Source organism: Panthera tigris, chromosome B2 (genome assembly GCF_018350195.1).
Source record: "Panthera tigris isolate Pti1 chromosome B2, P.tigris_Pti1_mat1.1, whole genome shotgun sequence".
In the NCBI taxonomy this organism is placed as follows: Eukaryota; Metazoa; Chordata; class Mammalia; order Carnivora; family Felidae; genus Panthera; species Panthera tigris.
This window is the reverse complement of record NC_056664.1, coordinates 136,091,734-136,117,986: the sequence shown is the minus strand read 5'-3', so window position 1 is coordinate 136,117,986 and position 26,253 is coordinate 136,091,734. Positions and strand designations below refer to the sequence as shown.

At 41.0% G+C, this 26,253-nt stretch overlaps 1 protein-coding gene across 16 annotated transcripts in view; it reads left to right on the top strand.

Annotated features, from left to right (window-relative positions):
- Positions 1 to 26,253, top strand: part of SYNE1 (spectrin repeat containing nuclear envelope protein 1) — a 470,028-nt gene that overhangs the window by 311,238 nt on the left and 132,537 nt on the right. For 14 of the 16 annotated variants that reach the window (XM_042987332.1, XM_042987340.1, XM_042987338.1 and 11 more), the window contains 5 exons: positions 4,997 to 5,164; positions 5,392 to 5,553; positions 14,009 to 14,203; positions 16,103 to 16,276; positions 19,029 to 19,220. In XM_042987332.1, coding sequence (XP_042843266.1) covers positions 4,997 to 5,164; positions 5,392 to 5,553; positions 14,009 to 14,203; positions 16,103 to 16,276; positions 19,029 to 19,220 — 891 coding nt within the window. Of the gene's footprint in view, positions 1 to 4,996; positions 5,165 to 5,391; positions 5,554 to 14,008; positions 14,204 to 16,102; positions 16,277 to 19,028; positions 19,221 to 26,253 lie in introns of those variants that run through there. The other 2 variants (XM_042987345.1, XM_042987344.1) reach the window with 2 other exon arrangements.

Here is a 26,253-nt window from a genome sequence, read left to right as displayed (position 1 = left end):
TGTACCTGGTAGAGCGCCAGGCTCCAGGTTGGAAGCTCAGCATGAGTCCCGTCTCTTCTGCCTGTAAGCTGACTGTACCTGCAACGTCCTTTAGCGGCCTCATTTGTAACGGCGAGCAGTGCTACTTAATTCACAAACTTTTAAAAAGTAAATGTGAAGCATGAAAATACTCTTTAACCTGGACAATGTAAATGAAATAGTAACTGTAGCTTTCCAAATTCATTTTGTTAGGAATCCACTGGATAATAACTCTCATATCTTAAGTACAAAGCAATAAGAAACGTCTTTCTGAGGATGATTCTTTGCTATGCCAGTTAAGGCCTCCATTTTGTAATTATAGGATTGTTTTATTTTATTGAATATATGTGGCCCTCAAATATTCAATTCAATATTGATACAATATTGATACAATATGAATATATGTAGTCCTCAAACTATTCATCTACAAAAGGTGATACTTTTTCAGATGCTTTTAAGAAACCAGGAATTCTCAATCCTGTGTAATAAGCCTGAGCAATACACATACATACCACACTCACACACACACACACACACACACACACTCTCTCTCCCTCTCTCTCTCTCACACACACATACACACACACACACCTACAAAAGAACCAGAAAAAAATATTTTTTTGTAACAAATGTATTTTATTCTGGCTCTTTTGGGGGGCTTCCTTATTTATAAAAGAGTATTTAATTTAAAGATTGTACATTTAAAGCAACTTTTTGCTTTTCCTTGTGGACCCAGTAATACTATTACCTTTCTTGAGGTGCTTGAGTGGCTCAGTCATTTGAATATCTGACTCCTGATTTTGGCTCAGGTCATGATCTCATGGTCATGAGATCCAGTCCGGCATCAGGGTCCATGTTGGGCTCCTGGGCTCCTTGCTGGGTGCGAAGTCTGCTTATGATTCTCTCTCACTCTCCCTCCTCTCTCTTCCTTTCTGCCCCTTGCCTCTCTCTCCCTCTGCCCCTGCCCACTCAAACAAAAAAGTACCTTCTGTGTATATAAAGTTTACAAAAGTGCTTTTATATGTATGATGCATTATAGATATATATGCCTGCCTGTTATTTGCCAAACAGCCTAAGACCTGCTCAGAGTCAGAGACAAAAGGCACTTCTCCGGTCTTAACTGAGCTCACAGTTGGAGTGAGTAATCACAATAGAATGGGACAATGGCCAGGACGGGGAGAAACACTGCATGGTGAGGGCAGATTTGGAGTGCGCCCCTGAACCTGGAGTTCAGGATGGGTCAGAGGGGGCACCCTGTAGCTTTAGGAAAGGAGTGCAAGTTAAGCAGTTGGTGTGCACTAGAGTGAGGTGACGTTTTTCAGGCAAGAAGGAAAGACATATGGAAAGGTGTGGTGGCAGGAAGGAGGATGGCCCATCAAGACAACTGCAAATAGTGTTAGTATAATTAGAGAACCAGTTTCGGAGGAGGAGGGAGAAGGGGAGAAAAGAAACTGAGAGGGCTGAAGGAAACACATCATGAAGAAACACACACACACACACACACACACACACACACACACACACACACATTGAACTTTATCCAGAAGCTAATAGTTAACCACAGAGGGAATTTAACTAGAAGCTATGTATAGAAGTAAGTCTGAGAACAGATCATCCTGGATCAGTGTGGACAGTAGAATAGAGATGGACAGATTCAGACCAGAGAAGCTAGTGAGAGACAGAAGTTGCACACTCTGATGCCTGGCCAGGGCTGTGATGTCAACGGCCGGGGAACGAAAAGGACCCGAACAGCACCTCTGTTCATAAACCAGGCAGCCTGTCCCCTGTTAGAACTACCATAGTCCTATGGACACAGAGTCCAGTCTTATGTACCTTCTGGTTTGCAAAAGGAGCTATGAATCTGGATTCTTATTAAACCTCTCTACTTCGATGACATTTTCAACAGTATCATACACTGCATAAACCGAACTAAATGTGTGCAAGCCAGAGGCAGCCTGCAGGCTACGAGTTTGCAACCTGGGAATTGGGCAGTTGTTGTTCTAATGAGAACTTGAAGCAGTGCTGGGGCAAGGGTATGTGTCAATAGAATTCATCCTAAATAACCCGTGGATGGGAAGGGAGAGGAGATAGAGAATAAATCCCACGATCAGAGCTTCTGCCTAGAAGTTCCATTTATTGAAAGATGGATAGAACATGATTTTTTTTTTTTTTTGTAAATTTGTTATTTCTCATCCTGGATGTTTTTGTTTTGTTTTGTTTTATTTGTCTGTTTTTGTTTTTGGAAATGTTGAGTTTGAAATGTAAAAATGAAGATGTGAGTGCAGAGCTTATAAATAACTGAGGGAAATACACAAGTGAAAGCTTGAATGACTGGAGCTTGCAGGAGAACAGATTACAGGGACAGTGTTTCCAAAAGGGGACAGTCAGAGGTGTTGAATGCTATCGAGAGGTCAGGCAGAAGAAGGGCTGAAAATAATCATTTTATTTTACAGAAAAGAATCATTAGGGTCAAAGTACAGCTGGGTATTTAGAAGTGGATTGGGGGTGAGAAAGTGAACATTATCAAATGTAAACTACCATTTTCAGAAGCTGGATTATCATGTGAAAGGGAGAAAAGGAAGGAACGGCAATCACAACTATGTGTTTGTGTGTGATGACCCATCACTTTGTGATTTGTGGACTTTTCTAACATGTGACATCCCGTAAGAAAAATACCGAAAAAGAGTATGTGTTTTTAGACTGAAAAGATTTGCCTCTGTTTATATGCTGAGGAGAAAATCAATAGAGATGGAGAGGATAGTAATGCACCAAGGTCCTTGAAAAAGTGAAAGTGGATGGGATTCTGGGAGTAGGTGGGAGGGTTATCGTTCAGCCAGGAAACTGGCAAGTATAAGATAAAGGGGAGTCTGAGCGTAGACAGATTTTTGGAAATTTGAGGAGTTTCAGGGGTATCTCCTCGATGGCTTCAGCTGTGTGTTTGTGTGTGTGGGGGGGGTGTGTATATGCTCATGAGCATGTACACCCATGCGCTCTGGAAAGTAAAGTTGGATCGAGTCCTGCCTGGGATTTTCCAGGTGAGTAACACAGAGTTTAAAGGGGCAAAGAAGGCAGAGGTGTTGGCAAGAGGAGAGTTTAAGTAACTTTAGACATAGCTGGAAGTGCACATGGGGTGAGCCTATTCAGTGATGACAGGCTATCATGTTCAAGGGTGCGGAGGACTGAAGTGGGGTTAAAGTAGGTGAGGGTGAATGGATAGAGCTTAGCAAAGACTTGAGAAGAGCAAAGTCATCTACCCAGGATGGTGACAGGATCAGGAACGAGGAGGAACCAGTCTCCATGTTCCAGTGTCTTCAGTAAAGGTTGGGGACTTACCTAGAAGGGTCAACAACAAAATAAGTACCAGGTCTCATGGCCACTCAAATATGACTTCATTTAATCCTCAGAACTCCCCAGTGTTACACACACGAGGGAACCGATGCACGAGATGTGAGTGACTTTCTCGTTATACAGCTACTTAGGAGAATTTCAACTGGAATCTCAGCTCTGACTCCTCCGGTATCAAACTCCTGTCTGAACCCCTTTTACCCCACAATCCTGCTTCTGTCCTCATACACACCCCCAAACACCAGCCCTTTCCTGTTCTTATTTTGGTTTCTCCAGTGTCTGGGTCCTTCTTGAAGACTTTTTACCAAGACCTTATCCATAAGACCTTACCTTATCGATAAGGCTCAGGTATTTTCCATTCAGATACATTATTATCTCCAACAGTACAACTGCAAAAGTAGTGAACTTTTTTTAATGTTTGCTTATTTATTTAATTTTTTATTTTTAAAATTTTATTTAAATCCAAGTTAGTTAACATAGAGTATAATAGTGATTTCAGGAGCAGAATTTAGTGATTCATCACTTACATGTAACACCCAGTGCTCATCCCAACAAGTGTCAGAGAGAGAGAGAGAGAGAGAGAGAGAGAGTGCGCAAGCTCATGGGCATATGCACACATGTACACACAAATGGGGGAGGGGCAGAGAGCGAGGGAGAGAGAATCCCAAGCAGACTCCACACTCCCAGTGCAGAGCCTAGTGCGGGGCTCAGTCTCACAAACAGTGAGATCAGGACCTGAGCTGAAATCAAGAGTCGGAGGTTTAACCGACTGAGCCACCCAGGTGCCCCAAAAGTAGTGAACTTTGTAATAGAAATTCCCAGAATATAAACATTACCCCCCAATCCAATTTCTATTAATACACACAAATATGCATAGAAACAATTGAAAACACACGATTATATGTCTTGATGTAGGAGAGTCCGTTATTAATACTATAAAATATGTAATGTTACTTACAACCCAAGAAATAATAAAAAATTCAAAAGGTTTGTTTTTCATCATTCCCTTTGATTATTTCCAGTGTACTTCCAGGAAGTGATGAGAAGGAATCGTTTTTATTATTTCTTTCTTAGAGTAGTTTTAACTTCCGATTACATTTTCCTTTATTTAATATTAAAAGAAGTTAATTCCTGTGAGTGATGAACTCACAGATACGGAAGATCTGGCTGTGTCTCAAAAATGACTTAATATTATTTAAATCGAGTACTTTTTAAAAGCATGCAGCACTTTAATCAATACATTAAAAAACAACATTTTAGGAGATAATTTAGATTCTCTTTTTTTTGCCTTATTAGTTCGTCTTTTAAATATGTGCACCACTCTAATCGTTTGTATTTCTGTTTTACCAAATATAAACTAAGAATGGGTTTGGCAACTTGAAATATTTGTTCTTTTTTTTTTTTTATAGAAGCCAAAATTCAGAAGCAACTGTAGTGTGCTTGGACACAATCTTTGTCTTCTCGCCACAAGAATTACACAAACCTCGATAGTTTATAGCCCCTGTTATAGCCCCTATAATAGTTTATAGTTTAGGTGAATCCCAAACCCTTCCTCCACAAGGCAAACAATACAGCGCACGTTAACCTAAATTTGTCTTCTTCTTGAACCCAACACCGGGCTTTGCACCCACAGGACATTGCTTATTACCAAGCCTTATCTGCTGAGAGGTTGCAGACAGATGCTGCCAGGATCCACCCTAGCACGTTGCCATCGCCGGAGTTCTATGAACTAGGACTGGAGCCATCTGCTACCGCTAAGCTGGATGATTTGCAGCGTTCTTGGGAAACCCTAAAGAATGTGGTAAGTAAGTCTCCGAAACGTGGAATTGTTTAACTCCGTCCACCGCACACGGGATTACTTGAGCGACTGTCTTACGAAACCCGCGCCCGGAGTTAACACACTCCGTGCACAGAGTCGGATACCGTCTGTTGGGCCACAGACGTCAGGATGTCGCATGAGGAAAGAAGTGTAGTAACCTAGAAGATAAGAGGCTAGGAGACATTTGGTAATATCCTTTTCTTCTTTAGATCAGTGAAAAGCAGCGCACTCTCTATGAAGCTTTGGAAAGGCAGCAGAAGTACCAGGACTCCCTCCAGTCCATCTCCACAAAAATGGAGGCCATCGAGATGAAACTCAGTGAGAGTCTGGAGCACGGCAGGGGTCCAGAGAGCCAGATGGCGGAGCATCAGGTACAACTAGCGGTGACTTCGGTTTCCCGCAGGGTTAGGTGGTGCCACTCTGGTGACTGGTTGGCTCAGCATGTGTTTGGGAGAGGAGACTGACTTTTTTGGGTTGCATTAGATCAGTGCTTACAGAGTAAACAAGATTCCACATGGTGGTTGTTTCCACCACTTCTTCAGGGAGGGATCCAGGAAGGAAAGACGGAAATGCAGACCTTGAATTGAAGCAAAGAAAGCCGCATGCCCGACGGGGCTTCTTCACTGTTATCACACCTAGTGCCTTTCCTAATAGTTGCCACGTTGTGCTGTTGCCGTTGTGAACTGTTGTGGGGATAAAATGTACTTTCATCTACCTCCTCCGGTTACTGTTGTCTTAAGACACTTAGCCAGTGTGGGCCTAGCACCTTTCCGTGATCACTTCAGAGAATAGCTCTCAGACTTAAGTGGGCAGAGAAGCAGTTGCAGAACAGGCCTTCAGAGTCATAATCTTATGGTTGTACCTGACTTGAATCGTCTTTTAAAATGTTACGCAAACAGGCAAATCTTTGGCTTGACGTGAGAAACAGAGATGATTCCACTAACCTAATTCAGAAAGATGTTAAAAATACATCAGTTTAAAATGCACGCCAGGGGCACCTGCATGGCTCAGTTGGTTAAGCCTCCGACTTTGGCTCAGGTCATGATCTCACAGTTCGTGAGTTCGAGCCCCGCATTGGGCTCTGTGCTGAGAGCTCAGAGCCTGGAGCCTGCTTCAGATCCTGTGTCTCCCTCTCTCTCTGCCCCTCCCCGCCTTGTGCTGTCTCTCTCTCTCAAAAATAAATAAACATTAAAAAATTTTTTTTAAATCTATGCTAAGAAAATGCATATATTAAAATCCAGTTAATTCTTTAGCAGTATGATCAAGTGTACTGTTAATGCACAATCGGGTGTAACTGAGAGCCAGGGGTACTGAGGTGTTCATTGAAATATTCAGTCACCATGATATGGGGAAATACTACCTGCCCTCCCCCTCGCCCCCCTGCCAGAATGGAGGAGCATGTACTAACCCTCTAAAAAGGCAGAGGAAAACAAAGGTATTTTTAGATGTAAATTAAGTGCTGTGAAGCATGATGTGATATGTGTATCTGTCAAGGACTTGGGAAATTTATTAGCAGGCATGAAACTCTGCACTTTTTTTTTCCTTGAATCCAGGAAAACCTTGGAATATATTGGTTGCTCATATATGTAGTCTAAGATAAAATTGCATTCTTTTACATATATTAAGAATATATGTGGTGTTCTTGCAATATAACCCAAAAATGAGCATATTTTATCTGGAGACCGTATATTGAGAAATAGTGGCTTCAGGTTTTTGACACTTCTGTAACTTCTTAAGATAGAGATCAAAGCGTGTAGCACCCGTCTTTAGGCCTTATTTTTGTAAAACTACCTTCTGTGGGGCTTTCTGCTCTCCCAAAGTCATCCATAGTCAGTCTGGTTTGGGGAAGGTGCTGTACAAACATAGAGTTAGGGTCAGTCTTTGTTTACCTGGACTAAACCAATCATGAGGACAGTCCAGGGACTTAGGTGACTATTACAATGCAATTTTCTTTCAAGCACCATGGTCCTCTTTAACTGATACTCCAGTTATCAACTTGTCAACTGCTGCCACCTTACTGTCAGCTGAAAAAGTTGCCTGTGTAGAACCAGTGTGCCCCCTGGGGTTCTGTCTGCTCAGCTGCCCCTCCGCCCCAGCCCCATGCTTCACTATGCCGTAAGGGGCAGGATAAGTGATCTCCATTTGATTATAGTTTCCTCTAAAACTTCAAAAGGAATTGAGCATAAATTACCCAAAGGCTACTGTAGTGTGAATTTCAGTGTCACACTGTCAGGCCATCACGAGCAGATGTTCCAGGAGAGGGTTTACATAGTTTAATTCTCTCTACTTTTGGGTTATCTCGGCCTTTGTTCAAGGTGCATGATTCTAGTGTCCCAGGTGACTGACCGCAGCCCCCGAGACCTTTCACTGGGTCCCCCAGGATTCAGGAACTGCATGAAAACAGGATTGGGGTGGTCTGTCCTGACATTCCAGTGTTCCTAATTGAAAACAGAAATTAGCTCCCAACCACCACCCTGCCTCTCGGGCGTTGGGATGAAAACGTGCATAAACTGAATGTAGAGCAAAATTAGTATTTTCAAGGGATTTAATGGAGAAAACACAAAATTGCACATTAATGCTAAGTAAGTATTAACTATTAGAATGAATGTGTGACTTTTCTTGTAATTAAGGCCAGCCGCATGAATTTCTGTCTCTTTCTAAGCTGGGAGTGGTCATGTGAACAATTCTAGCAGCGAGGAGATGTAGCTACTTTCGTGATTATTACCCATCATGGGAACTTACCATATTAATGCTCTGCTGAGAGGCAAAGAAAGTGTGAATTATGTATTGCTTTTCATATCACCCCAAATCTAGAATTTTCCATCTGACCTACTTTTGCCATCTGTACCTCAGTTCTACAAATTCTGGGACAGAGCTACCCACGTGAAAAGCTAACAGTATCTCAAAGTCTAAATTGGTTCTTTGCTTCTGGAATGGTATTTTAAAAATTCCAAGAAGTGTTGTAGAATTACTATTTCTAAGTTCCAACTGAATGTGGGTGAGGCAGTCCAGTATACTTTTTATATTTTCTAAAAATTAGTAGAAACCCTTCAGTTGTTATTTCTTTCCCAACATTCTCTTGAAAGTATTAATGTTTCTTTAAGGAGCTGACCTAATACCTACATTTTTCCTCTACTTACTTGTCTAAATCTACTGAATTTGGGTAGAGTGCTGTGCCTTTCCTGTTACCTTCTCTAAATTGTATGGGGGATCTAATTTTAACACATTAATGCAGGGGAACCTGGGTGGCTCAGTTGGATGAGCGTTCCACTTTGGCTCAGGTCATGATCTCACCATTTGTGGGTTTGAGCCCTGAGTCGGGCTCTGTGCTGACAGCTCACAGCCTAGAGCCAGCTTCAGATTCTCTCTTCTGTCTCTCTCTGCCCCTCCCCTGCTCGCTCTCACTTTCTCTCTGGCTCTCCCTCTCTCTCAAAAATAAACATTAAAAAAATTTTTTTAAGACAGTAATGCAGTTCATAAGCTGACTTGTGGCTGTTCTAAGTGATAAGCCCCCTGTGATAGGGACCTTCATGGTCATGGGCAGCTAATGCTTTGTGGGCATGTGTTGTCTCTGCCACATTAAGCTCAGTGATGGATAGTAGGCAGAGCTCTGAGGTAAATTTGTTTCTATTTTTGCTTTTTCATTATATATGACAAGTCAAAGTTTGAAACCGGCTGTGCTGATGTTAATATTTCTGAAAGTCACAATGAAATTCACATTTACCTTTGGTGTTAAGCCAAACATGAACTCCATGTTGTCCCCAGAGTGAGTCATTTTAGAGAAGCCTAAGGTACTTTTGTAAACCACAGAAGTGTGGTACATATACCCTCTTTGTAAACACAAGTCAGAAACCCAAAGATGTGTGTTTCTTCTCCTCCTTAGTTTTGAGTCAGATGTTGTAAGGAGACAGCTGGCCACCAGCTGAGACAGTTATAGGGGTGAAGACATATTTGATTGTTGGATCTTTTTGTTTAAATTGACATGATACTCCACTCACATAAAATTAACCACTTTAAACTGTACAATCAGTGGCATTTATTTTTTTTTAATTTTTTAAATTGTATTTATTTTTTTATTTTTTTAATGTTTATTTTTGAGAGAGAGAGACAGAGAGAGAGCTTGGGCGAGCATGGGGGGGGGGTAGAGAGAGAGAGAGGGAGACACAAAATGTGAAGCAGCCTCCAGGCTCTTAAGCTGTCAGCATGGAGCCTGACTCAGGGCTCAAACCTGTACCATGAGACCATTACCTGAACTGAAGTCTGACCCTTAACTATCTGAGCCCCCCGCCGCCCCCCGCCGGCACCCCTCAGTGGCATTTAATACTTTCACTATCTTATACAACTACCCCCTCTATCTGGTTTCAAAAGATTTTACATCAGAAAAAAGTCCCGCCCCCAGTAGGCTTGGCTCCTGGATCTTGAAGTTTAAAACTATAGTTACCTTCCAAAACCATCCTTGAGAGCAAAAAGCTCTCCCTTGAGAGTAAACTGAAGCATGAATAGAGAGTCTTGACTCTAAGAGGATGAAAACCCACAGTTTTAGAATTCTTAATTCCTTTATTCCTTACTGCAGAACATTCAGAGGGCTGTTGCAGACCATTGTGAGCCTGAAAAAGAAGATAGTGACTTCCCTGTATACTGGATTGGTCAAATCCACTGAGAGTAAATGAGATGGCTTTTTTCTTCCTGGTTGCTTCGTGATTGCGATACCTGTTTTATCGATCATGAATTAGAATTAAGTCAACTAGATGTGCTGAGCACCTAGTATGCATGTAGCTAAAAAGGACAGACTTTCTCATTAATATATGATTAACAAGTGCGCTTTAGGGGTGAAGGGAATTACCAACACGTTGTAGAAAAACACAATGGGATTGTGGGTTATAGATAAAGGTAAAATTTCCTTTTATCTACAGATGGAGACAAAAGGAAATTCTATGGGGTCTTTCGGGAAGCACAGATTTTAAAAGTTCAGACTGACAACAGGAGTGGGTGGAAGGCGCTATAAATATAAACACATGTGAAGAAAGGTGCAGAGGAGACAATGAGAATGAACATGGTTTAAGATAGTGAGGGGCTCTCCTTCCTTGCACAGAGGATCAGTGCAAAAAAAGACATGATGGGGTCAGTCTAGTTATGGACAAGCCTTTAAAAGAGGCCATATAAGGGGCACCTGGATGGCTCAGTCAGTTAAGCACCTGACTGTTGGTTTCAGCTCAGGTCATGATCTCACAGGTTTGTGGGTTCGAGCCCCACGTCAGGGTCTGCACTGGCAATATGGAGACTGCTTGGGATTCTCTGTTTATTCTCTCTCTCTGCTCCTTCCCCACTCGCACTGTCTCTGTCTCTCTCAAAGTAAATAAACTTAAAAAAAAAGAGAGACCAAATAATATGAATTTTGTATATTTGGCAGTAATCAAAATATGATGATGAAGTAGTGGAAAGTAATTGGCTGGAGAAAAAGCATTTTGAATATATAACAAAGTCAGTCTTTAAATTCATTACAATCTCATTAAAATATTCCAGTAAGGTCTTTGGTGGAGATTGATAAGCTAATTCTAAAACATATTACAAATGTATAAGAGTCAAAAATAGCCAAGACCATCTTGAGGAAAATGAGTAAAGTTGAAGAATGTATCCTCCCAGAGAATGAGACTTATAGAGCGGTAGTAATTATGATAGTGTGGTGTTGCCACAGACAGCCAGCTGGGTCAGTGGAACAGAATTAGAAGTCGTAGGCACACCAACACATACAGACGCTTGGTTTATGTCCAATATTATACTGCAAAACAATGGATTAAAAATACTATTTTCAGTAAGTTAGGCAGGATCAATTGATATTAATAAGAAAAAAAAAAGAATTTTGACCCCTATCTATGGCTGAACACAAAAATTAAGTTTAAGAGTATTGTAGATCTAAATGTGAAGGTTAAAAAAAAAAAGTTTTGCAACAGAGTTTCTCAAACTATCTGTACTAAAAAACCTTATTTAATTTTTAAAATTTCTGACCCATCACAGACCAATATTTTAGAAAATAAAATGCTGCTGGGACATGTCAATGTCCAGTTGCTTTACAAGTTTCTTGACACCTACAATATCTCTATCTTGTCATGAATCGGTAAACATTTTGCATAGACTGATACTATTTTATAGGCCACACCTTGAATACCATTTTTCTAGAAGGTAACTTGGGAAAATATATTCATGACTTTGGGATAGGCAAAGATCTCTTAAATTGGACACCAAAACCTAACCCTGAGTTTTCCAGTGAAGGAAAATACTGATATTATTAGACTGTAATAAATTTAAGAATTTCATTTTATCAAAAGGCACCAGTAAGGAAGTCATTCCCATTAAGGGACAGCCATGTCACAAAGTGGGAGCAGATATTTGCAATACACAGAACCAAAAGGAACGCAGGCACTCCTATCCAAAATATAGAAACAACTTTACACATCAGTAAGAAAAGGAAAGACTCCAGTGGGCAAAAGATTTTTAGCAGGCAATCACAAAAGAGGATAGCCAAATGGCTAAAAAGCATAGGAAAAGTGCTGAATCTCGGGGCACCTGGGTGGCTCAGTTGTTTGGCCATTTGACTTCAGCTCAGGTCATGATCTCGCACTCACGAGTTCGAGCCCCATGTCCGGCTCTGTGCTGACAGCTCAGAGTCTGGAGCCTGCTTCAGATTCTGTGTCTCCCTCTGTCTCGACCCCCTACCCTGCTCACGCTCTGTCTCTCTCTCAAAAATAAATAAACATTAAAAAAAACATTTAAAAAAAAGTGCTCAATCTCATTAGTCATCAGGGAAATGCAAATTAAAATTACAGTGAGGTACTACCATGAACCCACTAGAAAGGCTTCACCGGAAAGGATCCACAAACCAGGTGACAGTGGAGTGCTACGCAGTGATGAAAATGATCATCATCAACATGCGTACCTTTCACAACCATGACAGGGAGGGAAAGAAGCCAGACAGGAAAGTACTTCAGGTATGATTCCATTTTTATAAAGCTCAAAAAGAGGCCAAAATAACCTATGATGTTTACAGGTAACACTGTGGTGATCTTTGGCAAGGAGGGAGGTAGTAACAGGGAGGAGATCAGAAGAGATTGTAGAGTCCTGGGAATGTTCTGTTTCTCGATCTGAGTGGCAGGAGTGGGTATGTGCAGTTTGTGAAAATTTATAGAGCTCTACACTTAGGGTCTGTGCACTTTTCTAGATATATAGAATGACTTCAATATAGTTTATTAAAAAAAATCAACTGTATATGATGACACTTAATATTAGGAGAAGAGAAGGGGTTTTTGTTATTTCGTTTTAAAATATTTATTGAGAGCCCACAGTCAGGAGGCACCGGGCTTGCACTGAAGCCTATGGTCCCGTGGCAGAGCTGTGAACTATGTAAGTGCAGGTACATCGGAAACTATGAAATATCGGTAAATATAAAGCCTGTGTTTCTTTACTTGACATCCCGGTGGCCCCTCCTGTGGTAGGACCTGTTTTTTCTAACACGGCATTCAAATCCTACGTAAGAATTTCTCCCGTCAAGATTCCAGTTAAAGAACGAGTCATAACATACCAAAAAAAAATGAGAAATAAAAACCATGTATATAATTGTGATGGATATGAATAAAGAAATTAGCGTGGTATTTGCCAGAAAGAGCTGGAGGTCCTGGACTGAGGGCAAAAGGCAGGAATGTAACGAGGGAGAAGGGGGTGTGGTACAATGGCAGAAAGTGGTGAGACATACAGGTAAGATAAGGAGTTTGGCCCTTATCTTACGGGCAATAAGCCACTAAGTATTTAAAAGCAGGAAAGTGAGAGCTTTTTAAAAGCTCACCCCAGTTGCTTTGTGCAGAGTGGACTGGAGAGACCAGGTAAGCCTGTAAGCAGGTAGGCCAACCAGGAGACCATTAGAGCCATTCAGGTAGGAGAGTTGGCTCTGACTTGGGCTGGGGCAGAGGAGACACATCGGATCCATAGTGCAGGACTTGGTGTGAGATTGGATATGGTGAGGGAAGGAGAGGAGGTGTGAGGCGTGACTCCTAGGTCTTGAACTTGAACAGTGAGAGGGTGTTAGCTTTCAGTGAGGTGAGGAAGACAGAGGAGGAAGCAGGCTTTACACGTAATATGCTGGAGATACCCGTGAAATGTGTGTGTCGAGTATAAACCCTAAAATTTAGGACAGATATTTGGGTTAGGAACATGACCCTGGGAGCCTTCAGGGTTAGAAAACATTTGAAGCCTCAGGAATGGACACCCCCCCACCCCCCTGGCCCCGGGAGAGACTGCGAGGAGAGAAAAGAGGGACCTGGAAGTTAGCTGAGAAACTTCAGGTTTTAGAGCCGGGAAGAGCAGGCGAAAGTGAGGAGAGGGTGAGAACATAGAAACAGGTGACCGATCGCCCTGGTCTTGTGTAATTTGAGCTTTGGGTTAAAGCGCAGTGTTGTTGCTCAGACTTGGGGGAAATCTGGAGTGGGAAAAATCGTGTTGAGGAAGAAAGTAATGAATTCGGCTTTCAATATAGAGTCATAGACTCAGACTCACACTGAGCAAGCTCCCCTCCCGGACTGCAGATGAGCCCAGTGAAAGCCAGAAGGATTGACGAACTTGTTCAAATTCATTTACGTTAGTGACACAATGGTTTTGAAACCGGAAACTGCCTGGCATTCATTCCAGTCCTTTCATTTCGGAACCTGTTTGCTGGTTAAAGGACTTCCATGTGAATTATCTTCATTAATCTCAACCGATGTGAGACTCAGCTAGTGACACGATGCCTCAGTCCAAAAAAGTACATACAGGAGTGTGATTCCACAGTCTTCTCCACAGGCACTGATGGATGAGATTCTCATGCTTCAAGAGGAGATCAGTGAGCTCCAGTCGTCTCTGGCGGAGGAGCTGGTGTCCCAGTCTCCCGAGTCCGACCCCGCGGAACAGCTGGCCTTGCAGTCCACACTCACCGTCTTAGCCGAGCGGATGTCCACCATCAAGATGATGGCGTCAGGGAAGCGACAGCTTTTGGAGGTAACAACCCTGAAGGTGCCGCTCGCGTCCAAATTAACTCTTCAAGTTGTGTTGCCAAGCATGCGGGTTTTTTACGTGATCTACATTTTTATAGTTTCCCACTCAGAAGAAGCTGGTATTGTGTGTGTCTCAAGGAGGGTCTCATGAATAGAGCACTGAGTGGACAGCCATGAATGTGTCTTTTCACCACTTTCTGACTCATTTCAGCATGAAAAATTGAGAATGCGTAAAGGAAAACTTGGTAGACATGAGCCTTGTGAAGAGTAATTGTAAAAGGTTTGCATAAGGGTTTGCTATGTTTGAATAAAAAGCATTTTATGAGTCGTATTACTAATACCCTGAAGAATAAATCCTTAGTCATTCTTAGCCAATTCGAGCGCGTTAGTTCATGAAAATAGTTTTGCAATTCTGGTTCTCGTGTTACTTCAACATTATTTAATAGATAAATTTTGGTAACAATAACATGGGTTAAAAAATAAGTCATTTTGCTTTTTCTTTGTTCCCTTGTAATTCCTGGTCCTAAACATACATGATGTTCATGTTGTGGCTCCTATAAATTAGATTAGACAAGAGACCTCTTTAAGGACATTTAGAGTGTCTCTCTCCTTGTATCTTCAGGGTCAAATAGCTTCTCTGGCACATAATCAGTTCTCAATACATTTCTTATTAAATGGACTTAACATTATGTTTTTTTATCTGCTGGTTATGCCGTAATTCAGTAGAACACGGACCTGTTGTTGGAGTGTATAGGCTCTTTCCAGTTTTACCTATTATAAGATTCATCAAATCATATATTTGTATATTTTTTGTTTGGGAGACATTTAAAATCAGTGTGTCAGCTTTATTTAATCTCTGTTTTCAACTATTCAATAAAAATTTTAATTTAAAAAATAACAACAGGGGGCTCCTGGGTGGCTTGGTCGGTTAAGCATTCGACTTTGACTCAGGTCATGATCTCGCGATTCGTGAGTTCGAGCCCCACGTTGGGCTCAGTGCTGACAGCTCAGAGCCTGGAGCATGGTTCCAGATTCTGTGTCTCCCTCTCTCTCTGCCCCTCCCCTGCTCATGCTCTGTCTCTCTGTGTCTCTCAAAAATAAATAAATGTTAAAAAAAAAATGTGGAACAGACCAAAAATACTTATAAAAAAAAAACAACAACAGTAGTAAGTCATGAAGGAACTAATTTTTAAAATAAGGTGTTTAGAGTACTTGCCTTAAGAATTCCTTTTTTAACTCAATATTCTCCCTCATCGCTCTAGGAAATCTGTGTGGAGTTTTAAAATGAAGTGATTGGCTTGGATTTTTTTTTCTTAAATATGAATTATTTGCCATCAGTGAGAAAACCCAGAGATGTAACCAAAAAATTTGAATTTCTGTCTTCACTCAAGAAACTTGTCCCCTGAAACACCCCCCCCCCTTCCTGTAGGGGGTGACTTGCTTTAAGCTGTGTGCTGGTGCCCTGACCATGCTTGCCACTGTCCCCGCCACTCCTTACAGTTCCCCAGACACTGTGGTAACGTATCTATTGCCGTTTACCGCCTTATGCCATTGTTTTGTTCTAATGCTTGGTCCGTTTCCATTATTCGTATTATTTGCCCAGCCCTGTAGGTATATTACATAAGACACCTAACCTTAATCTTACCTGAACCTTTAGGCGCACATGAGAATCGTCGGAAAAGCTTTATCAAAATACTAATCCTGAGACTCACTTCCAGAAATTCTCATTTATTGCTCTGAGATGCGGCCTAAGCATGTTTGTTTTGTTTTGTTTTGTTTTGCGTTTTTAAGTTTCACACGGGATTCTGATGAGCAACTGGGGCGAAGAACCTGGTTCTATTGTGTTGAACCCTAACGACTGTACCTCTCGGTGATCTGTGTCACATTCTATTTAATTCATTAGGAGAAGTTAAATGATCAGCTTGAGGAACAGAGACAGGAGCAGGCCCTGCAGAGGTACCGCTGTGAAGCCGACGAGCTGGACCACTGGCTCCTGAGCACCAAGGCCACTCTGGACACCGCACTGGGTACAGCCCAGGAGCCTATGGACATGGAAGCCCAGCTGGTGGATTGCCAGGTACAAAAATGGTCTGGAGGAGATACTCCAACAGCACCAAGTACTTTGTTTAAGCACAGAAAATGTAATAGGAAAAAGACTTGGTATGGATGTGTGATTTTTTTTCACAATCCATATCTTTTGTATGTTTAGAGTAGAAAAACAATACCTTATAAAAGCTTAAATGAAATCCAAAATTGGACTTAGTCTTTTGAAAAATTTTGCCAGTAGTATCTACTGTTTAGAAAATTTTCAGCTTCGGGGCACCCAGGTGGCTCAGTGGGTTAAGCTTCTGACTGGCTCAGGTCATGATCTGGTGGTTCGTGAGTTCCAGCCCTGCATTAGGCTCTGTGCTGACAGCTCAGAGCCTGGAGCCTCCTTCAGATTCTGTGTCTCCTGTCTCTGTCCCTTCACATCTCTCTGTCTCAAAAATAAGTAAAACATTAAAAAAAGTTTAACTTCAGCTTCCTAAAGGACATTTTTTTTAAAGACCATAAATACCCAAAATACTTATGGTATCTATATTTAGTGGCTAGTAAAGAATACAAGCCCCATGAAAAGAATTAGTATCAGCCAATCAGACTGTGGATCAACACAGCAAGGGTGTTCCTAGGTGCTCTACTGCAATTTTGGTTCTAATTCTGATATATTACTTGGACAACAGTATGCGTGACTTGATATTTCTCCTAATTGCAATCAGAAAGTATGCAAACATTGTTAGTGAACACTATCTTTTTTTCTTAATGTGTAGCACGCTATTTTGATCATTCCTTTAGTGATTTGGGATTTACTGTGATATTGATCATTAGAACTTGGATTTTTATATTTTTCAGGCAACTTATCTATGTGTATTCAAAGCATTGTTATTCTCTGCCTTGATGACAGAGAATAGAGGACCACATGTAAATGTTTTCTATTCTTTAGATCATCTTTTCTAAAGTTTCCTTGCTGAAAAGAAACATCCATTTTTAGCACTCCCTTCTAGTGCTTAAAATTAGCACATGTACTAACTAGCATTCCAAAATTATGTTTTACCATTACTCCCACCTCTCCCTTTTGGATGTCTCTATTTTTATAGCTGTGTGTAAAGTCCACAATTCAGTTAATATATTTCAGGATACTTATGAAGTATTCAAATGGTATTTTGACAACATTTTTAGAAACCAGAAGTAAATGGAACCACACAAGTGCCCAACAGTTCCTCACTCAGTTAAAATCTGGTGTTTAAGCCAGTTGTGTAATTACAACTGTGGCTATTACTAGGGTCACATTATGACTTTTGGGACCCTCGGCACTTTGCTTCTGTGGGCTCTGCCTCTATAAAAGTGCTAAACATTTTATTTTTATAACTGCCTTGGTACAAAGACTAATATGAGCCAGGGTGGATTCATTGTTACATATTCATTATTTTATTCATTTTTCTCTTCTGATTTTAAAAGAAATTAAAATTAAGATTTTTATTGGGCCTCTAAAAGTATCATGAGCCCTCAGCATTGTGGTAAGTCGGCCTAATGGAAAAGTCTGTCCTTCATAGAATTATATTAGTTTCTCAAAAATAATCTTTAGGAAATCATCCTTTAAACCCCATTTCATTAAACATTTCACACTTCCACTTAGTTCTAGTTATTTGGTTCAAGCCTATATTCTTAAAAGGTGGTGGCAGTTTTTCTGATTTTGCATAAGGAAATAAAATATCTTTCCTCATTAATAAATTATTTACTTGCATATAATTAGAGAGTTAAGGAATATAAGAACAGAATGATTTGTGTAGAAAATAAAATGGCTGTTACTGGTTTAGCTTTGATGTTTTTATTTTGTTCTTGTTTTAGTTTTATTTTATTTCCATTCAAATTTTATTCTTTGGGTTTTTTTTTAAATGTAATTTATTGTCAAATTGGCTAACATACAATGTGCAGAGTATGCTCTTGGTCTTTGGGATAGATTCCCATGGTTCATCACTTACATACAACACCCAGCGCTCATCCCAACAAGTGCCCTCCTCGATGCCCATCATCCATTTTCCAAAGACGGAGGGAGGCAAACCGTAGGAAACTTTTAAATACAGAGAACAAACGGGGGATTGACGGTGGCTGTGGGAGAGGGCAAAATGGGTGATAGTTTTTGTTTTAAATCTTACCTTGGAGGAAGGGAGGCTATTTTATTTTGCTCCTTCTTGGGATTTAGCTTCTATTTGAGAAGAAAAGGCAAGCCCTCGAGAGTAGTCACAGAAAGTGAAAGTAAAATTCTTACGAAAACTTTTAGAAATGTAAGCTTAAAAATACATTATATACAAAACACATTGAAAACCAAGAAATAAAAGCCAATCTGAAAAGGAAACAGAAAAAAAAGAAAAAACACAAAGAAGCAATGTCTTAAAAGAGAGAATCATCTTTAAACTGACAAGAAAGTGTTGATCATATGATGTCTTTACTGCTAATAGTCATAAGCGTCACAGTCTTACACTAAAATAATAACATAGTTATAATAATGGGATAACACGAAGGAATGGTCTTTTCTCCTTATCCATGCTTTCCTGGTACTTTTCCAATATGTTTTCCACTATATAGTATCTAATCTTAAAGGAGAGAAATATTAGGAAGCTCAAGGAATCTTTAAAAATCTGTAACTACTCTTCAGGTCTGTCAGAAAAGTAGGAAAACACCATGAAGTCCTCTTCTTTTGGTGACAGGAAGTGTGATGTTTATCTTTGAGAAACGACGTTTGCAGCGGCTGGCGGGATGCGTGAATTCCATCCATATTTCTGTCGTTCCAGAACATGCTCGTGGAAATCGAGCAGAAGGTGGTGGCCCTCTCGGAGCTGTCGGTCCACAATGACAACCTGCTGCTGGAGGGCAAGGCCCACACCAAGGAGGAGGCAGAGCAGCTGGCCGTGAAGCTGAGAACCCTCAAGGGCAGCCTCCTGGAGCTGCAGAGAGCCCTACATGACAAACAGCTCCTCATGCAGGTGAGGGCTCCAGCCACCCACAGTAGGACAGGGCCACAGCACCTCCCAGTCCTGGCTCACTGCTGCCCGCCTTCCCCAGCCTGGGGTCCATCAAGGGAGAGCTGGGGAATGATGCATACTTAGGTACACCTCCACTTTCCACCAACTTTGGCATAGGTTTTCCAATAGGTTTTGTAAGGACTGTTTGAATCTGTAGACCTGAAGATTGCAGGATAGGAAAACAAAAGAAAATGAAAACAAATACCCAAATTTAGCAGCTATGCTATTTAAAAAAATTTGTTTTTAAATGTTTGTTTATTTTTGAGAGAGAGAGAGAGTGTGTGTGAGCAGGGGAGGGGCAGAGAGAGAGGGAGACACAGAATCTGAAGCAGGCTTCAGGCTCTGAGCTGTCAGCACAGAGCCCGACGTGGGGCTCGAACTCACGAACTGCAAAATCAGGACCTGGACTGAAGTCGGACGCTTAACCGACTGAGCCATCCAGGTGCCCCACAACTACACTTTTTTAAAAAGTATTTAAACATAGGTCATAGATTAAGATATTTAATAACATTTTTTCCATGTTTCTTTCATTCTCCTACATTCTACTTTTCAGAAATACTCAGACTTTTTAATTTAGGGCTCATACCTCTAACATTGTCATATATTCCAGGTGAATTAAACATTTTTACTCTCATGTAGTGACCTTATTGTTCCCTAATAGTGATTTTCATTTTATATCACTGGAGCTTTTGGGGGGTAATATTTGCCTAGTATATCCTTTAACTTTCCTTTGATCTCACCTTTCAGCGTCCTTAGGTTTTAGATTTGCTTCGTAAGAAAACATTTGGCTATACTTTGTTGGTTTTAAGCATTTATCTAATCAGAAAATCTCTGACTTTTCAAGGACAGGGTTAGTTCATTTAAATTTACTGTGATTACTGATATGTGTAGACTTCTATCAGCTTGCTTTTTGGTTTTGGTTTTTGTTCTCCTCTTTCTATTCTTTTTTTCTTCTTTTCAACCTTTAAGTGGTTGAATAATTTTCCCCCCAATATCTACTCTTTACCACCCATACCTAAAAATTTTTTTTTTTCTTTTTAATGTTTATTTATTTTTGAGAGAAAATGCATGCACATTTGAGAACGGGAGGGGCAGAGACAGAGGTAGAGAAAGAATCCCAAGCAGGCTCTGCTGTGCCAGCATGGAACCCAATCTGTGACATCATGACCTGAGCCAAAATCCAGAGTCACACGCTTAACCAACTGAGCGACTCAGAATCCCTAAGTTTAAGTTATTCTTAACTAAAATACTATGCTTTTGGATGGCAACACAAGGATACAAAATGTGAGAAAATGATTCCAGGTTTACCTGGAATACAATAAATGTGTAAATAACCGTAATATTCCAAAACTGAAGAGTTAGGAGCAGCTAATTTAATCTTACCATATATCAAAGTACGGTATTACAATAATTAGAATAGTTTGACATCGGCCCCATAAATAGATGAACAAAAAATATTACAGAATAAATATTCCAGAAAGAGACCCCAGTATTTAAGGAAAATTGATTAATGGTGAAGGTAACATTTCAGATCAATGGATAAAATAATAAGAAAGCAATAGGTGAACCACTTGAAATATGATGAAATTGATGTTTTATCCCATTCTTTACAGGAAGAAAAAAAAAAGCATCACAGAGGTACCAAGTATTTAAACCTGAAAAGTTCTGGGTATATGGGTATTAAAAAAAAAAAAAAAATCTTAGGATGGGAAGGATCTTTGCCGGTATGCCCCAAACCCGGAATTTTAGTTTCTGTAGGACCAAAATGAAAAATGAAACAGTTCTGTATGACCAGAAAAATGGAACTAAATGAAAAGACATAGACAAATAGAGAAGAAACTATATAAATCACATGACAAAGAATTAATTCCCTTAATTTCTACAAATCTTTTGTAAATCAGTAAGAAGAGGTCACAGAATAGAAATATGGGCAAAAGTAGGAAGGGACCATTCAAATGAGGAGAAATACAAATGGCCAATGAACTAATGAAAATATATTTGGTTAAACATTGGTTAAATAAATGCAAACAAAGACTAAATACAGCTTTTCACCTTAAATTTACATACTTAAAAATGTACATGCGGGGCCCCTGGATGGCTCAGTCAGTTGAGCATTGGACTCTTGGTTTGGGCTCAGGTCATGATCCAAGGGTCGTGGGATTGAGCCCTGCATTGAGCCCAGGGTCTGGCTCTGTGCTGAGCCTGGAGCTTGCTTAAGATATTCTCTCTCTCTCTCTCTCTCTCTCTCTCTCTCTCTGTCTCTCTCTCTCTCCCCCCCTTTCCCCCTCTCCCCCTTTCTCCCCCTCTGCCCCTCTCGCCCTGCTAGCATGCTCGCTCTCTCTCTCTCTCTCTCTCTCAAAAATAAATAAATAAATAAAACCAAAATGTGCAATCTGACTTTATAGATTAAAGCAAAAAAAGTAAAGCATTAAAAATATTCAAATTAGAGAGTAGGGAATATGCAAATTTCAAAAAATTAATTAAAAACTAAAAATATTAAAATTGAACAGAATGAGAATGCTTTTCTAACTGTAAAAGTTTATAGTAATATACTTGGTTTTATTAAAAAGTATTACTGATCTAATACATAATGCTTTTTTTTTTCCCCCCCTAATGGTGGTATATAAATGAACTTGACTTCTAAAGGAACCAAAGCAGAGGGAGAGACTTCAAGGTTTCACATCTGGTAATAGTTATTATTTAGAAGGCTGTGATTGTGCCCTACCCCTAGAGACAGGGAGGAAGGGAAGGGACAGCCTGATACGCAGGTGGCACAGGTCAGGATTAAAAGGGGGTTGTCGGGGTGGGGGTGGGAGGATAAGGGCACAAATTCCAGGGCCTCAGGGCCTGGGAAGGGAATATAAATGAGCAAAGCAGGCCTAGTCAGGGGCTTGGCAAGCTGGTCTCATGTCAGAGAAGCAGCAGTTACTGAGCTCCAACTATTGTCATATAAGAGTTTACAAGCAGCATTGCTAGACCTTCCAGACAAGGGACATTTGGATTTATATCTAAAACTTCTCCACTCAATTTTAAACCTTAGTGCCAAAAAGAAGTCGGACTAAGTTCTTAGACCATCACTTTGGGGCTATTCTTTCAGTCTTCCCATCCTGGTATACCACCAGCAGTCAAACAGGTGACCTAGGGCAAGATGCTTGAACTTGGCCTCAACCTTTCTGACAGATCAGTTTTCTTACAAATCAGTTTCTCATCTGTAAAATAGGGATCTTAATAGTGTATTCAGGGGCTCCTAGGTGGCTCAGTCGATTAAGCACCTGACTTCAGCTCAGGTCATGATCTCATGGTTTGTGAGTTTGAGCCCCACGTCGGGCTCTGTGCTGACAGCTCAGACCTGGAGCCTCCTTCGGATTCTGTGTCTCCCTCCCTCTCTGCCCTCCCCTGTTCACTCTCTGTCTCCCTCTCTCTCTCTCAAAAATAAATAAACATTAAAAATTTTTTTATCGTATTCAGCTTTTAAAATTCTGAGGATTTTAATGCAAGTAAGGCTCACAGTAAGTGCTCAAATAGCAGTGACTATAATAATTAACAACAACCACATCCTTTGGGAGGAAAGGAACTCCTGACATGCTGAAAAGTTAAGTTTGAGATAGCGCAGGGCAGGGCTGAGCTCCCTGAAAGCCTGGGTACTCACACCCAGCAGATCCTTCCCATGGCCACGGGGATTCTTCATACTGAGTAAGATCCTGTCTTTGCCCACGAGTGGAAGGATTTGCTGAGGATACTGCTATAAAAAGTATAAATACTGGAAAATGTGGTAGCGTTTCACTGAATTGAAACTGATTATTGTTTGTTTTTAAGTATCCATGAATTCCCTCATCTTTAGTCTAATGAGTTTCCAGCATAGAAAATACTGATTTTCCTTTTTTTACAATTAGAGCCATTTGAAGAGATTATTTTTCCAACTGTAGGAATAACAGGAGCCCTGTTTACATTATTATTACCATGAGAAGGATCATTTGCCTTCAAAATTCAGAGTCGATCTGAAATTAACGAATGTTGATTGGGGAAAAAAAATCTTCCATTGAACGTAGATGTCGGTGAGGTTGTACCCTCCACTCGGGGTTTGCGTGATTCAAGATGGCTGGAGTTGTGTGCCCATAAGCACACCATTTCTCAGTGCCACTTGCCTACAAAATGGTCATATCTGTCATGACTGTATTTTTAACTAATTGGACTTCTGTATGTATCAAAGAATAACCAGTCCCTTTAGTTCCCCACCTACCCCAAATAGGTTCCTTCTCTTTGTGAAGGGACATAGACGTAAGGGCATGTAATGCTGTCTCCTAAATTACGTGGTATCTTTCCTCATAAAAAGTTTAAGTTATTTTCAACATTATCAGCTTTTGAAGGAGCAGAAAGTTTACCCAATATAAATAATGAAATGCTTTATAAAGAAATGTTTTATTTAATGTTTAGCATTTCTAGTCCTCACTAATCTTCTAAAGAATGTTCCTGGCAAAAGTGATTACTTTTCTAGTATTTCCAAATTAAACAGCTTATGTAGCCCCACCCTAGGGGAACTCTGATGACAGGCTGCCTTACTTCCTATTTCCCAAGTAGGAGAGATGACGGGTTATCAAACCTTCTAGCACATAATTACCATTATTCTATTCCTTCTGTCAGTGCCTTCTCATCCCAAGGGGAAAGGGAATGAAATTCGAACTGTATTCTTAATCATTTTTTGTTTCCTGTGGTCCAAGTCTTATGTTTCAAAATGACTGAATCAGTCAAAGAAAAATTTACTAGCTGAAAAACGGAACCAAACCACATAGAAAATACATCCTAACATCTGCTTTTGATGCTTCTTAATTTTTGTTTCTCTAAAGCTGTGGATTCAATTAGTGAAATACGACTCCTCTTAGATTTTAAATCTTAGATTCTGAATATGTGTCTGTGCATGTAAAAGTAGTTAAGCTGTTCTTAAGCTCTAACATTTCAGTTGTCATTTTTCCAAGCAGAAATTTGGTGTGAGCTATTGGAAAAAAAAAAAAAAAATCTCTCAGTTGGACAAGAGTAACCTGCGTAGAAGGGTGAGGTGGTGCCCCTAAAGAACTCACCACATGAGTCTCCAGGCTGGACTTTGAAAACAAACCTTTGCTAAAGAGCAAAGCAGAGGCGAAGTGAGTGGGTCCCACAAGAGTCAGCAGATCGTGGCCATGACCACTGTTTTGTCAGCTGGGACAGGTCTCACTGGGGACAGCTTTCAGCCTGGTACACTGACTTCCTTGGGGTCATTCTCTGCGGGTCCCTCTTGACCTGCTATTTCATCCTTACCAGAAGAGCCAGGATCTTGCAGAGTTTATGTTGGGTATATGGTGCATTCTCAGATGGGAGAGAATCTGTTTCATGCAGAAATTTACGGGCTTCAGTGCTGAAGAGTGCCCATGCACCCCATACCTCCCACCTTCAGGAAAATCACTGTTTATCTGTACGAGGCATTCCTGGGGGAGTGGGATATATACTAAACTGAGTGTCACTGGTCTCCCATTCTGAAGGTCCTGTGAAATGCAAATTGCATACTTTAGACCAATGGCATCCCCACTGTTCTGTATGAGCCATAGTCTCTTGCTGGGAAGACGGATCATCTTAAAGGAAAGGAAGTTAGCTGTGAGCTAAGGTGGCTCAGAATCTGGGAGAAGATTATAATATCACCTGTGGGGTTCACAGTTTCTGTGCATTCACTGTACTTCAAGAAGCGATACCAACATTGCAAAGTTCATGATCTCTACATTATCTCAAACACTTTGCAATTTAATCGTAAAATTCTAATGAAGAAGACAGAACGGTAAACAACTCCATGTATTTCCCTGAAGATTTAGTGTAGAATTCTGAAAATAAGAGGAAGAGAAGGGTCTTTGTGAGAAGTCACGTTGGATGACTGGAGCGGCCAGGTGCCATTCTTTGGTCAGATTTGATAGTGAAGATCCCAAGGTCTGGAGCCGGAGGGCAGGACTGCGCCTCTGTGGAAGCCACCTATAAACTGTCTTTCTCTGCCCTCACACTCCAGCCACACTGGCCCCTTCACTGGCTTGCTGTCTTTGAGATGCCAGATTTCTTTCCCCTCATGGTCTTTGCTCCCGCTGTTCCCTCTGCCTGGAGGGCCCTCCACCTCACCTAGGTCTTTGCCAGGCAGGCGGTTTCTCATCATTCAGGGCTCAGTGCAGTTGTCTCTTCTCCAGGTGTTTTCCCTGACCAGCCTAGGAAACCTTCCCCTTCACATTCTTTCTCCGCCGCCCCCCCCACCCCACCGCCACCCTTTTTTGTATGTTTACTTATTTATTTGGAGAGAGACAGAGACAGTGCAAGTGGGGGAGGGGCAGAGAGTGAGGGGGAGAGAGAGAGAGAGAGAGAGAGAGAGAGAGAGAGAGAATCCCAAGAAGACTCTGTGCTGTCAGTGCAGAGCCTGACGCGGGGCTCAAACTCATGAACTATGAGATCATGACCTGAGCTGAAACCAAGAGTTGGACGCTTAACCGACAGAGCCACCCAGACTTTCCAGTTTCATGTTCTTTGCAGCTCTTAACTTACCTTGTTTGTTTATTGTCTGTCTCCCCAGCAGGGCCCTTGTCTGGCTTCTTGGCAGAATATGCCTAGAACAGTGGCTGACACACAGCACATGCTTATGTAATAAGTAGTTAGTGAATGAGTTATATGAAGATTGTGTAATTTATCCTCTGACATATACATACATGTGAGGAGAAAGGCTCTCGTTCTGAACTGATGCCATCCTGGTAACGCACTATTAGAGGGCCTTTCAAATTCCATCAGAATAATCAAGCAGGAAAGATGAACTCTTGCCTAGGTAATGAGTAATTACTCCTGTCTTTCTCCTTTAGCCAAACATTATCCAAGCCACCAGTGGCACCAGATGACAGTGGGGTCTGGTCTGGGTGGTGACAGTAGAGGAAGTGAGATCTAGAGTTATATTCTCATGGAAAACATCCTGGAATATCTGGCGACCACATCAGTCAGCTAA